A 13,218-nucleotide genomic window follows, 5' to 3' on the forward strand; every position below is an offset into this window, starting at 1 on the left:
TAAGGTAAATAATAACATTGAAAAGAGGAGATGCTCGGCTGGCACCCCAAACTGCACTCGTAGAGGCGGTTAAGAAGGGAGTGGGGATGTATGTAGGTGGAAAGGAGAGGTGGAGAGGTTGTGAGATTAGAGGGAGGAAGGACAGGAAAGTGGATGAGGGTGGAGGCAAGGCGGGGACCGCCGAGCGTCTCCGAAAATGTATTGATTTGGAGTATTTTTTATTGCTTGTGTATCTAAATGCATCATATTGGTATTTGTTGTTTAATTATAAAAATCAATAAAATTTTATTTAAAAAGAAAAGAAAAGAAGAGGATTTGGGAAAGAACAATGCTTGGGAAAAAGAAGGAATGAGATCTCAGCACCATCATTAAATTTCTGGGAGAGAGAGAGAGAGAGAAAAGTCAGGCACACTGGGATGCGATTCCAACATTCGAGACTCTGTTTCACCTCCTAATTCGGTGCAGTGTTTGCTTGGTTTCCTCCTCCAGCCTCCCCCCCCTCCTCACCACGTCATTCAGAAGCCAGTGACGTAGGGTTCCCCCAAGCCCATGGAAGCAGGGGGGGGCTGGCTCTGCAACCCTCTCCCTTCCATTGATCTGAACAACTCTTCCCGCCCCGTTTTCCTTAATATGCCAGTGCCCACACTCCCAACAGCCTATAAAAGATGGAAAGCAGGCTCTCCGACAGATCCACAGGCAGACATCAGAGAGAGAGAGAGAGAGAGAGAGAGAGAAAGAAAGAAAGAGGGCGCAAAGACGGAAGCGGCTTGAGCTGCACGGATCTTCTTCCCAGCCGAGATGTACCGGTCCACGAAAGGAGCCTCCAAGGCACGGCGGGATCAAATCAATGCGGAGATTAGACATCTGAAGGACCTGTTGCCCATTGCTGAAGGAGATAAACTTCGGCTCTCTTATCTCCATATCATGTCGCTGGCTTGCATCTACACTCGGAAATCCATCTTCTTCTCCAAAGGTAGATCCAGAAGACAACGGAGGGGCTTGGGGAAGGGAAGACTAAGGGAGCGGGGTGGGTGGGCTTACTTCTAAAGTTGGGTAAGGGGAGGCTTCCCTTAGAAACTCAACAGGTCTCTCTCCGTGGTACTGAAACGCCCAATGGAGCCGGGGCCGCTGTCCGTGGTGCTGAAACAGCATCTATGGCAAACTTTGGTTGTAATAACTGCTGTCCCTGGTGCTGAAACAGCTTACAGTTCCTTTTTCCTTGATGTGAAGGGAGCGAGTATTTTTTTTTTTAATAGAAAAATAAAAAATTAAACCCCTGTCCTGTTTCTCAACAGGTGCACCTTTGGAAGGCTTGGAGAGCTTGCTGTCTTCCCAGGACTTAGACGATTTCATGCAGGCGCTTCCTGGTTTCCTTTTGGCGTTCACTGGAGAAGGCAAACTCATCTATGTGTCGGAGACTGTGGCTGAGCACTTGGGGCATTCTATGGTACGTACCGGAGACTTGTAAAGAGGGGAGAGTGATACCGTTGCTATAAAATAAGGGAAATAATAGCACTCCTTTGAATTGTCCTGGGTTTTCACAGCAGGCTAACCTTTGTTTAGTTGTATTACGACAGCATTTCATTTAAGCCATAGCCTTTCATTTTCTCCAAGGCTGGAGTTTATTAAATTAGTCCTATAGTCTCTACAACTGAAGCTGTTTGTCCAGAACATTGATAGCTCTTAAGAGATTATTTTCTCAACGAGAGTAAACATATTTATGAAAGACCGTTGACTTTGGAGGTCCTACGTGAAGCTGACTCAGTGACTAATAGGAGAGTTTAATTTCACAACTGTTCCCATCTCCCTCCCACTTATGCCTGCAGGTGGATTTAGTGGCCCAAGGAGACAGCATCTACGACATAATTGACCCAGCAGATCATTTTGTGATGAAGAATCAGTTGGCGTTGCCTTCTCCATTAAATACCGGTAGGTGTTCCTTTGTGGAAATGAGTGTCAGGCAGAGGAGAAGGGAGCAATAGACATGTGGTTCGGAAAGGAGTCTAAATTAGCATGATGACTATTTAAAAAGTTGACGGGTTATGTGTTAGACTAGAACGAAGCCTTGCAGAGCTTAATTCAAGAGAGAAGGTATGGAAGCTCACCTTTTATCAGAAAAACTCCCATTTAGGAGCCGATAATATTATGAAATTGGTCTTCCATTACTGTGGAGAAAAAAAAAAACAGCGTGGCATTTCTGGAGAAAAGCAAGCCTCTAGGGCAGTGCTTGTCAACCGTAGTTGCTTGAAGATAGGTGGACTTCAATTCCCCAACTGGTCCACAGACGTGGCCAAGATTGAAAACATGATTCTAGGATGGAGTTTCCAATCAGAGGAAGGTCAATCCATTCTTGTAACCTGTGTTTAAGAAATTCATTTCGAAATACATCTCGTGCAGAAAAAAAAAGTCTAGGAGAGTGGAACAAATCCATCCTTTGTGCTAGAGATTGGCTTGGCAAAGTCTGAGTATGCTTCAGTGTCTTATGGCTTTTCAAGTCTCTCAACATCCCTCTTCTTTTTTTCTCCTTTCCTTCAAACCAAAACAGAACGTCTCTTCCGTTGTCACTTCAACACTTCCAAAACAATCCGGCGTCAAAGTGCAGGAAATAAGCTGGTTCTGATTCGCGGCCACTTCCACCAACCTCCTCCGGGGTCTTATTGGTCCACCAATCCTGTCTTCACAGCCTTTTGCACTCCTCTCGATCCTAAGCCCAGAATGGGTCAAAATGCGTTCTTCCTCTCGGCTTTTGAGAGTCGCCATACGAAAGACTTGGCCATCGTGGATATCTCTGAAAGGTGAGAGGCCTTGTGGAAAAGGCGAAAGCTTAGGATTAATTTAGAGCAGGGGTCTCCAAACCTGACCACTTTAAGACTTGTGGACTTCAACTCCCAGCTTGCCTCCAGTCACCCAAACTTGGCAATTTTAAGACTTGAGGACATCAGCTCCCAGAATTCCTCAGTCAGCCAAACTTGGCAACTTTAACACTTGTGGACTTCAACTCCCAGAATTCCTCAGCCAGCATTTGGCAACTTTAAGACTTGTGGACTTCAGCTCCCAGAATTCCCACGTTTAGAGACCCCTAGACCAGGGCTTTTCTAACTTGGCCCTTTTATGACTTGTGGACTTCGACTCCCAGAATTCCTCAGCTAGGCACGCTGGCTGAGGAATTCTGGGAGTCGAAGTCCACAAGTCATAAAAGGGCCAAGTTTGAAGACCCCTGGACTAGACTGAGAAGAACATAAGGACTGAGAAGGAATTTGGCGGGGTTGTTAAGGCAGGAGCATCTTGTCTCCACCAGAGGGAGAAGCAGGGCACTGAATAACCGGCCAACGGGCGTACATACAAATTCTCCTGTATTATTTTTCCCAACAATTTCTTACTCTACTTAAAAGGAACTGGAGTTCTTCAACCATGGGGTCTTTTTCAGAGCGGGAAGTGTGAGAATTCAGGCAGGCCCTGGAAAGTTGAACCTTATCATCTCTCTAGAGTAGTGTATCTCAACCCTGGCCACTTGAAGACGGGTGGAATGGAGTTGCTGGCTGGGGAATTCTGGGAGTTGAAGTTCACCCATCTTCAAGCTGCCACGGTTGAGTGCCCTAGAAGAATAACACAGGCTCAGAACCCCAGAGAAATCAGCAAGGAATGCTCCAATGTCTTGTGAGCAAAATAGAACATGTTTGCAGAGGAAGGTACTAATAAAATGCAGCACCATCGCTGTCACCGCCAAAGCACTGATCTCTACTCTTATTTTCTCTCCATATTCTAGTGTGATCTTCCATCTGGGCTTTGAGAAGAGCGAACTCTTCTGCAAATCGTGGTACGGCCTGATCCACCCTGAAGATCTCAGCCATGCTTCGGCCCAGCATTACCGACTGTGTGAGTCTCTTACCGTTGTCCTTTTAATCCACCCTTCCGACATCGGTACCCGGTGGGCGAAGCGGATTGGACTGACCGGTTGTCTTATTCCCTTTCTCCTTCTTGTTACTCCAGTGGGTGATCAAAGCAACACACAAGCTGAAATGGTGATCAGGCTCCAAGCAAAAGACGGCGTAAGCTGGATCTGGGTCTACTCGTTGCTTCGCTTGGAGGGCACGGAGATCCCCATCGTTGCTCACAACTACGTCATCAGGTAACAGTTGTGGCGGAACACTTTCTGGGGTGGGTGGGCTTGAGGTGTGGATTGTTTCGTTGTAACCCTGCGAGGTGGGCTGGGAGAGAGAGAGAGAGGGACTGGCCCAGCGTTCACCCAGCTGGCTTTCAGGCCTAAGGCGGGACTAGAACTCACCGTCTCCTGGTGATTGGCCCAAAGTCACCCAGTCGCCTTTCATGCCTAAGGCGGGACTAGAATTCACTGTCTCCTGGTGATTGGCCCAAAGTCACTCAGTTGGCTTTCAGGCTTAAGGCGGGACTAGAACTCACTTTCTGGCGATTGGCCCAAAGTCACCCAGATGGCTTTCATGCCTAAGGCGGGACTAGAACTCACTGTCTCCTGGTGATTGGCCCAAAATCACTCAGCTGGCTTTCATACCTAAGGCGGGACTAGAACTCACTGTCTCCTGGCGATTGGCCCAAAGTCACCCAGATGGCTTTCATGCCTAAGGCGGGACTAGAATTCACTGTCTCCTGCTGATTGGCCCAAAGTCATCCAGCCAGTTTTCATGGCTAAGGCGGGACTAGAACTCACTTCCTGGTGATTGGCCCAAAGTCACACAGCTGGCTTTCAGGCTGAAGGCGGGACTAGAACTCACCGTCTCCTGGTGATTGGCCCAATGTCACCCAGCTGGCTTTCATGCCTAAAGCGGGACTAGAACTCACCGTCTCCTGGTGATCATCCCACAGTCATCCAACTGACTTTCATGACTGTGGCGGGACTAGAACTCACCGTCTCCTGGCTTCTAGTCCAGCACCTTCACCGAGACCACATTGCCTCTCATACGGACACCGATTTTAAACCACTTGTATAGCTGCCCCTCTCACACAGGCGACGCAGGGCGGGATATAGAGGCCTAAAAACGGCACAGTAGGAAATAAATAAATCAGCCATCTCTGCTTTAAAGGGCTACACCCCGACTCGGCCTCCCGCTCAATTTTCTCCCCAAAGTCCGATGCCCCTTTCCAGTGGGAGCATCTGCGGATAAGGAAGGCAGACTGGATAGCTGACCCTTTGCAGAACTCTGGATAAAGGAGGGAAGCGAAAACGGGCGCCTAGCTAGAAGACGGTGACTTTCCGTAGAGTCGTTTCGGTGCTTACATGTTTCGTAAGCCGGGCTTCCTCGTCGCCATGTTACTTTCGGCAATCTGAGGCCCGCAAGGCTGTTCCAATCCCGTACTAGAGAGGCAGAAAGGATTAAAAAAATGTAGATGTTTTGCTTTTGGGCTCTCTTGACGATGAGGAACCTCCCCACAGCCTCCTTCTGACTTTTCCTTCCCTCCCTTCTCCTGCAGCGATTCCGAAGCTTGGTGCCTGAAGCAGCAACTGTCTGCCGAAGGATCCCAAGGGACGTACACCCTGGAAAGCACCACCACTTTCCTGGAGAGTCTCCTGTCTCCTGGACAGCTCTCCAGCCCCGATCAAGTCTTCACGCCCGCGGCCGGCACCCCCACCAGCACTCTTGCGGCCCCGACGTTCGATTTCAGCTCCGCCGGGGCCCCCGAAGGTCCCTCGGCCTTTGGCGAGCCTGCCGAAGGCCTGCCGGAAGGGATGGTGGAACCTGGGAATATCTCCTCCATAGAGGACGCCCCGCCAGGTTCCACCCTCAGCCTCCTTGTCAAAGAGCCGGCCTTCGGCTACCTCCTCCTCCCGCAAGGAAGTTACGGAGCGATGTTTGCAAGTGAGGCGCCCAGCGGCAAACCTGCCTCCAAAGATGTGGTCTGCACCCCTCCTTACACCCCGCACCAGAGCTCGCCTTTCCTCTTTGGAACTCAAGAGCTTTACGGAGCCCACGGCGGGAGCAGCCCTACGGCCGGGCCTCCCGGGACAGCTTCCGGCATCGACTCGCCTGCCGGTCTCACCGCCGTGAACGCCTCCGAGCTGTTCTTCACCCAAGAACCATGCCATATTCTCTATGAGAAACTCCCCCCGACTCCGGACAGCCCCGGTAATGGGGGCTGCACCGTCATGAGCTTGCCGGAGATCAGAGGTCCCCTCTACGTTGATGTGCCTATGGTACCCGAGGGGATGCTGACTCCGGAGGCCTCGCCCATCAAGCAGATGTTCTTCAGATATTCTGAGAAGGAGAAGAACGAAATCGAGCAGTTGGCTCAGCAGCTCTGTAGCCTGGCAGAGACTTTTGGCTCCCCGGCGTCCCGGGAAGTCGCCGAGAACGGCCAGGGGTCTCTCCAAGAGGACCTGCCGGGCCCCGGCCCCGAACTCTCTCCCGTGCCCGAACCTTGCCCGGATTTCCAACTGCCCAAAACCTGGAGGAGCGTGGATTTCTCCGTCTTGACCTGCCTGGAGGACGACCTCCTGGAAGAGACGGCTCTGGAGACCCTCCTCCAAGACCTGTCTTCCTTTCTGTTCGAGAAAGGGGGGGCAGGGATGAGGTGCCCTCACCACCAGTTCTGCGGTGGCGACGTCAGTAGTCCAGTCGGCTTGGACACCGAAGATAGTAGCCCAGGAGTCTTGGCTCCCTCGCCAAGGATGGACTTAGCTCCAGAAGAGCCATGTTTTTTGGAAGAGCTGGCCTCCTTCGACACAGCCTTTGAGACACGTGCCTCAAACTCTCCCTACGAGGGGTTAGATGAGTTGTATCAACTCCCGAGCCAAAGGCCCCAAGGCTTCCAGGAAGGTAAGACGGGTGGGGGGGGTGGAGGCAGTGAGTGTGGGGGGTGAAGGGAGCAAGGGGAGGAGGGGGGGGGTCCCAAAGGGGCTATGCCAAGTTTCTAGGTTCTTTTTTTTTCCTTCTTTCCTTTTTTTCCCTTCTCTTCTTTTGCTTTCTTTCCCTTTCTGTCTTTTCCTTCCTTCCCTTTCTTTTTCTTTCTTTCTTTCTTTTTCTTTCTTTCTTTCTTTCTTCCCTTCCTTCCTTTTTCTTCCTTCCTTCCTTCCCTTTCTTTCTTTCTTTCTTTCTTCCTTCCTTCCCTTTCTTTTTCTTTCTTTCTTTTTCTTTCTTTCTTTTCTTTCTTTCTTCCTTCCTTCCCTTCCTTCCTTTTTCTTTCTTCCTTCCTTCCCTTCCTTTCTTTCTTTCTTTCTTCCTTCCTTCCTTCCTTCCCTTTCTTTTTCTTTCTTTTCTTTCTCTTCTTTCTTTCTTCCCTTCCTTCCTTTTTCTTCCTTCCTTCCTTCCTTCCTTCCTTCCCTTCTTCCTTCCTTCCTTTCTTCCCTTTCTTTTTCTTTCTTTCTTTTCTTTCTTTCTTCCTTCCTTCCCTTCCTTCCTTCCTTTTTCTTCCTTCCCTTTCTTTCTTTCTTTCTTTCTCTTTCTTTCTTCCCTTCCTTCCTTCTTCCCTTTCTTTCTTTCTTTCTTTCTTTCTTCCTTCCCTTTCTTTCTTTCTTTCTTTCTTCCCTTCCTTCCTTTCTTCCTTTTTCTCCCTTCCTTTCCTTCCTTCCTCCTTTCTCTTTCCTTCCTCTTTCTTTCTTCCTTTCCTTCCTTCCTTCCTCCTTTCTCTTTCCTTCCTTCCTTCCTTCCTCTTTCTTTCTTTCCTTCCTTCCTTCCTTCCTTCCTTCCTTCCTTCCTTTTCCATATCTCTCTCTCTCTCTCCTTTTCTTTTCTTTTCTTTTCTTTTCTTTTCTTTTCTTTTCTTTGAGAATGTTTTACTTCTCATTCAAGAGAACTGAAGAAGCTTCCTGGATGAGAAGCGAAATGTTTTCAGAGGGAAAAAAAAAAAACTCTAGGAAGTCCACCGGCCTTTTGGGAAAAGCACCGTTAGGGCAACCAGAATCCGGATGAGTGAGAATTTTCACACACAAGAGTGGGGAATGTGAGAGAGGCCCCATTCCCAGCAGGGGGAGGCCCTACAGAATTGGGGCCAGAGATGGCTGGCTTGGTAGCGCATCCAAACAAAAGCTTTAAAAAAAGAATTTTTAATATATTTTTTTAAAAAAGAAAAGAAAAATTCCCCGAATTTCCCCAGCCAGCGTGTTTTAAGCTTTGTGGTTTTCAACTCCCGGAATTCCAGTCTGCTGGCCATGAAAAAAAAAAATCCTTATCCTTAGCCAATCTGAGATTTAGAAACAAGTTTCTAGTCCTTCAAGCGGGGAGCAGGCACCATGAAAGCATGCGCTCGAGTGTTTAGCTTGGAAAGGGCGTTTTCCATCCGTCGACTGATCTCTCTCTCTCTTCCTTTCTGTCTCCTCCTTTAGATGGAAGCGGAAACGATCCTTCATTTTGAAATAAGTCTGTGACTTACTTCTCCAAGTATGGCATATTGTCATATCTTTAAAGAAGCTACATCCACCCAGCCCCCCCCACCCTTCCGGAAGTGTCCTGCGAATGGAAACCCAGCGTAAAGTTGGAGGATGTCGGCAGGAAAAGACTTTTTTTTTTTAATTTAAAAAAAAAACCAAGAAAAAAACAACAACCATACATTTTGATTCTGAGACGTCGGTGTGAGACTGGTTACTCAGAGCTAAGGGAAGGACTGTTGTAAGTGGATTCACACATGTTATCGTATTCACTCGTAGTGAGTAAAACCTCTATTGTAATTTACTAAGAAATATCGGAGGGGGCCTTGGGCCCGATGGCTCCTTAAATCACGATTTAACGCCAAGTTGGAGCAAAAACTGTTTGCACTCTTTGGGGATTCCTCCTCTTCCAGTTACTTAACCTTTCACCCCTGCTCCCTAGAGTACAGAATGTGTAGGTGGTACAAATGCCTACGATAGTAAGGGCCAATGGCTGGTAATGCAATAATGGATATTATTGCCTTGCTATTCTCACATAGTGTATTTCTGTTTGTACAGAAAGACTGCCCTTCAAAGTTTGGGGCGCCTGTTTCCAATTTGAATTCTTTCTTTCTTTCTTTTTTTAATTCGCTTTGTGATGGTTATTTAAGTATTAGCAGTTTCCTCTAAGTCAGAAATATACAAGCTGAGTTCCTAAGGCTTCCTATGGCCCCTGTTTTTAACATAATGGGGGGGGGGGAAGCAACCCAATGCACTGGAAACAGCGTGAAGGGACCTGAATTGGTTTCACACGGCTGATCTTGGGGGAATATGAATATATATATATATATTTATAGGATGGGAGACCACCAGGAAATTTAGGGGGCCATAGACTAGCCTGGGAAGTCAGCCAAACATCAACTTCTGCATTCTTGCCAAGAACATTATATGGATGTGGCCTACTGTTCACCAGGACTCAAATCTGTCCCCAAGGATTCTTTTACGCCTCTTTTGGGCCTGCGACAAAATCGACTAATTGATTCTTTTACCTTTTTTTTTAGGAGAGGTTTAAGAACTCAAGGCCTCTGTCCTAACTATAGCTTCCTACGAAATTCAGATTATTTTTTTTTAGGGGAGGGGGGGTTGTTGTTTTTTGTTTTAATTGCGCATCGAACGAGATGAAGAACTCAAGGCCTCTGTTCGTAACTCTAGCTTCCTACGAAATTCAGATTTTGGGTTGGTTTTTTTTCCTCCTTCTTCTTTCTATTGCGCATCAAATGAGACGAAGAACTCAAGGCCTCTATCTTAAATCTAGCTTCCTAGAAAATTCAGATTTTGGAGTGGGGGCGCGGGGGGGAAAGGGTTTGTTTGTTTCAATTGCACATCAACTAGTCTCACCCGTTTTGGTCTGACCAAAACATTTCCTTTGACAGTGGAATCTGCTGTGTACATAACCACCATGTGAGTTATCTGGATTTCTTTCTAATCCTTTGGTCCCTCCAAGCATCCTATGACGGGCAAGGCCTGGTAGCTCAGTGACCGAGCCCTTATTGATCCACGCAAGGGATCGCCAACCCGTTCCCGCTTCGGCTGGGAACCGACCCTGGCCGAAAATATCCAGTGGTAGATCCCAGAGACGATATTCTGAAATGGTCTCTTGGTTGCGTTTGTTGCTTTTCAACAGCGCTGCTCGAGCAATGGGGAGACTCTTGACCAGAACAGTGGGCACAGGATAAATGCTGATGTTTATATTCTGCTGCATTCTAGGTGTATATCTTTAAATTTCATTTTGAACAATATGGCTTGTGACAAGCTTCAGAAACCTTTCCCAGCCTTCTCTCCGGGAGCAGAAATGGGCGGCTTGAGTCCCAAAACTTCTGCTTCAACCCCCACCCCACCCCACAACTTCACAACCTCCCCACATCCTACTCTTTCCTTAACTGTCGCGTTCGAATTGTGGGGACTTGTGATATCCTCAGTATTAACGCTGCCTTTGTTACGACTTTTCTACGAGCACGTGTGAGGGGGTCGGGCCCTCTGACTGTTGTACGCCTAGCCATGTTGTGTCCAGTTGTGAGACTTGCTTAAAACCACAGGCCTGCAAGACTGTGCCGAACCGCAACGCGATCGGAGTTCGTTTGTCCATTTTGTACGATCAAAACAGAACATGCCTGTTCACTTGCACTTTTGCTGAAAAGTTTGCCTGCCGTTGTGCGGTGTTCCTGAAACCTTGACGCCTTTGCCAAGTCTGGATGTGAGCTTTTTTGCAATAAAAGGAAACACAACATTGAGAAACAGCCTTGAAAGCGTGCGTGTATTTGTATTTTAAATTCATGGTGGCTTTTTTTATCTGCAGGTGGTCCTCCTCTTAAGACTGCAATTGAACACAGAATTGTGGTCATAAGTCAGGCTGGTCATTAAGCAGATCATCACCTGACTGTGCCTGATTTCATGAGCTTATTTGCAGGGCTTGTTAAGCAAATCACTCCAGTCACTCAATGAATCTCTTGTCCACAAAGGGCGTTTTTTGGGGGGAAACTGGGAATAAACGTTTGTTTCTGGCAAAAAAACATTATAGATCACAACTGTGGGACAGTACAAATGTAAAAAAGATGTTGAGACTCTAGAAAGAGTACAGAGAAGAGCAACAGAGATGATTAGGAGATTGGAGGCTAAAGCATATACGGAACGGTTGTAGGAATTGGGGATGTCTAGTTTAATGAAGAGAAGGACCAGGGGGGACATGATAACAGTCTTCCAGTATCTCAGGGGCTGCCCCAAAGAAGAGGGAGTCAAGCTATTCTCCAAGGCGCCTGAAGGCCGGACAAGAAGCAATGGATGGAGACTAACCAAGGAGAGAAGCAACCTAGAACTAAGGAGAAACTTCCTGACAGTGAGAACAATTAACCAGTGGAACAACCTGCCTCCAGAAGTGGTGAATGCTCCGACACTGGAAGTTTTTAAGAAGAGACTGGACAGCCATTTGTCCGAAATGGTATAGGGTTTCCTGCCTAAGCAGGGAGTTGGACTAGATGACCTCCAAGGTCCCTTCCAACATTATTGTTATTATTAAAGGGATTTAAATGGGGGCTTTGAGCCCCCCAAATGCGATCGTGTGACAGCAGAGGGGGCCTGGCTGCTAGAATGTCAAACTGGGACCTAAGTAGTCCTGGGCAGGTCCGTCGTAATTTCAAACAGTCACTAAGCAAATGGGTCGTAACTCAAAGACTACCCATAATTCCCAGCACTTCCAAACACTTGACCTGATAACCGAACTAACCTGTTTTCCAGCTTTGTATCAAACCTTAAAAAACACACACCCTCAAATATGCTGGGTTTGCGTAATATCTAAATTGGGGTGTCCAACCTTGCTAACTCTTAAGACCTGTGGACGTCAGCTTCCCTTCCAAGTTTTCCAAAAGGCTCTGAGCCAGCCATGGAATTCTGGGAGTTGAAGTCCACAAGTCACAAAAGAGCCCAGGTTTCCCACCCCTGTTCTATACAGATAGTCCTCGGCTTAACGACCACAATGGAGCCCCCCCACTCTTTGCTGCTAAGCGAGACATTGGTTACATGCGTTTTGCCCCGTTTTACGACTTCCTGCCGCAGCTCTTGCCCCCCCTAGGCATGAAACAACTTAAAACCGTTGTTAAGCGAATCACTGCCCTTGTTTAATAGTCACACCGTTGTTAAGTGAATCTGGCTTCCCCTGTTGGCTTTGCTTGTCGGAAGGTCGCCAAAGGGGATCACGACGACGCCGTCATAAATATGAACCCGTTGCCAAGCCTCCGGATTTTGATCACGTGACCATTGGGGGGGGGGGCGCGACAACGGTCATTAAGTGTGAAAAACGGTCGTTAAGTCCCATTTTTCAGTGCCGTTGTAACTTTGAAGGGTCACCAGGCAAATTAAGGCGGGGACTCCCTGTACCAGGGGTGTCCAATCTTGACAGCTGTCAGGCTCATGGACTCCCAGAATCCCCCAGTCCAACCTTGGCAAGTTGAAGACCTGCGGACTTCAACTTGCCAAGGTTGGATGTCCCTGCCCTACCCAGATCCAAGGCTGTCCAATTTCTTCTTAAAAACCTGCAGTAATAGAGACCTTCACCCCCCCTTTTTTTCTGCCCCCCCAATTAAACGTGGCTTTGGGGCGCCCTCTGCTGGGCATAAAGGGAAAACAATGATCCATCAGTTGAAATATTGAGAGATGGGGGGGGGAAAGGACGGAAGTACCGTATTGTACTTTCTTTTTGTCTCTTCCTACACAAATGTGCACGTGCGTCTTGCTGAGAATCACCGCCAAGGTAGGGCCTTTGGTCTAATTCTCTCCCCCGTTTTGGCAGAAGCAAGGGGTGTGTAGGGGGGGGGAGGATCCGTGCCGTACGTGCATCATACTACAAATAGATTTTATAAAATAAGATTTTTTTTAAAAAAATGGAGGGAAGGTCCTGCATCCATTTGAAAAGTTTGCATTTCCCAGTTTCAGTCGCCCGGCCTGGGCTCTCCTCGTGGTCTCCCATCCACGCCCGCAGTGGGACCCAAGGTTCCATTGCTCGGCCCGAGGCGGAGCTGAGATCGGCCAGGGCGGCGGATTCAGCGGCGTGTTTCCCGCACGTGGCTTGGACTGGAGTCACGCTCGTTCACACGCTTGGATCGTGCCCGAAGGAAGCGTGTCAAAGGCAGCCCCGGCGCTCCCTTCCTGGCACGGCTCCTTGGCAAAAGCGGGGATTATTATTATTTTTTTTTCCCGACGGTCCGAGCCCAGCTCGGTCCCTCCGGATCCACTCGCGGAGGATCCTGCTCGTCCCACGCAGTTTGGCAAACGCACGAGGGCAGGCTGAGCCTGACTGTCCTTCCTCCCTCCCTCTTTTTCCTTCCTTCCTTCCTTCCTTCCTTCCTTCCTTC

At 48.3% G+C, this 13,218-nt stretch overlaps 1 protein-coding gene across 1 annotated transcript in view; it reads left to right on the forward strand.

Annotated features, from left to right (window-relative positions):
* The first annotated feature begins 798 nt into the window (after positions 1 to 798).
* Positions 799 to 13,218, forward strand: part of NPAS4 (neuronal PAS domain protein 4) — a 15,835-nt gene continuing 3,415 nt past the window's right edge. Inside the window, exons 1-7 of the mRNA XM_015831734.1 lie at positions 799 to 973; positions 1,296 to 1,447; positions 1,827 to 1,929; positions 2,546 to 2,795; positions 3,767 to 3,876; positions 3,991 to 4,129; positions 5,446 to 6,788. Of these exons, the coding sequence (XP_015687220.1) occupies positions 799 to 973; positions 1,296 to 1,447; positions 1,827 to 1,929; positions 2,546 to 2,795; positions 3,767 to 3,876; positions 3,991 to 4,129; positions 5,446 to 6,788 (2,272 nt within the window). The remainder of the gene's footprint in view (positions 974 to 1,295; positions 1,448 to 1,826; positions 1,930 to 2,545; positions 2,796 to 3,766; positions 3,877 to 3,990; positions 4,130 to 5,445; positions 6,789 to 13,218) is intronic.

The sequence above is a fragment of the Protobothrops mucrosquamatus genome, unplaced genomic scaffold (assembly GCF_001527695.2).
Source record: "Protobothrops mucrosquamatus isolate PMUCROS unplaced genomic scaffold, P.Mucros_1.0 scaffold_278, whole genome shotgun sequence".
In the NCBI taxonomy this organism is placed as follows: domain Eukaryota; kingdom Metazoa; phylum Chordata; class Lepidosauria; order Squamata; family Viperidae; genus Protobothrops; species Protobothrops mucrosquamatus.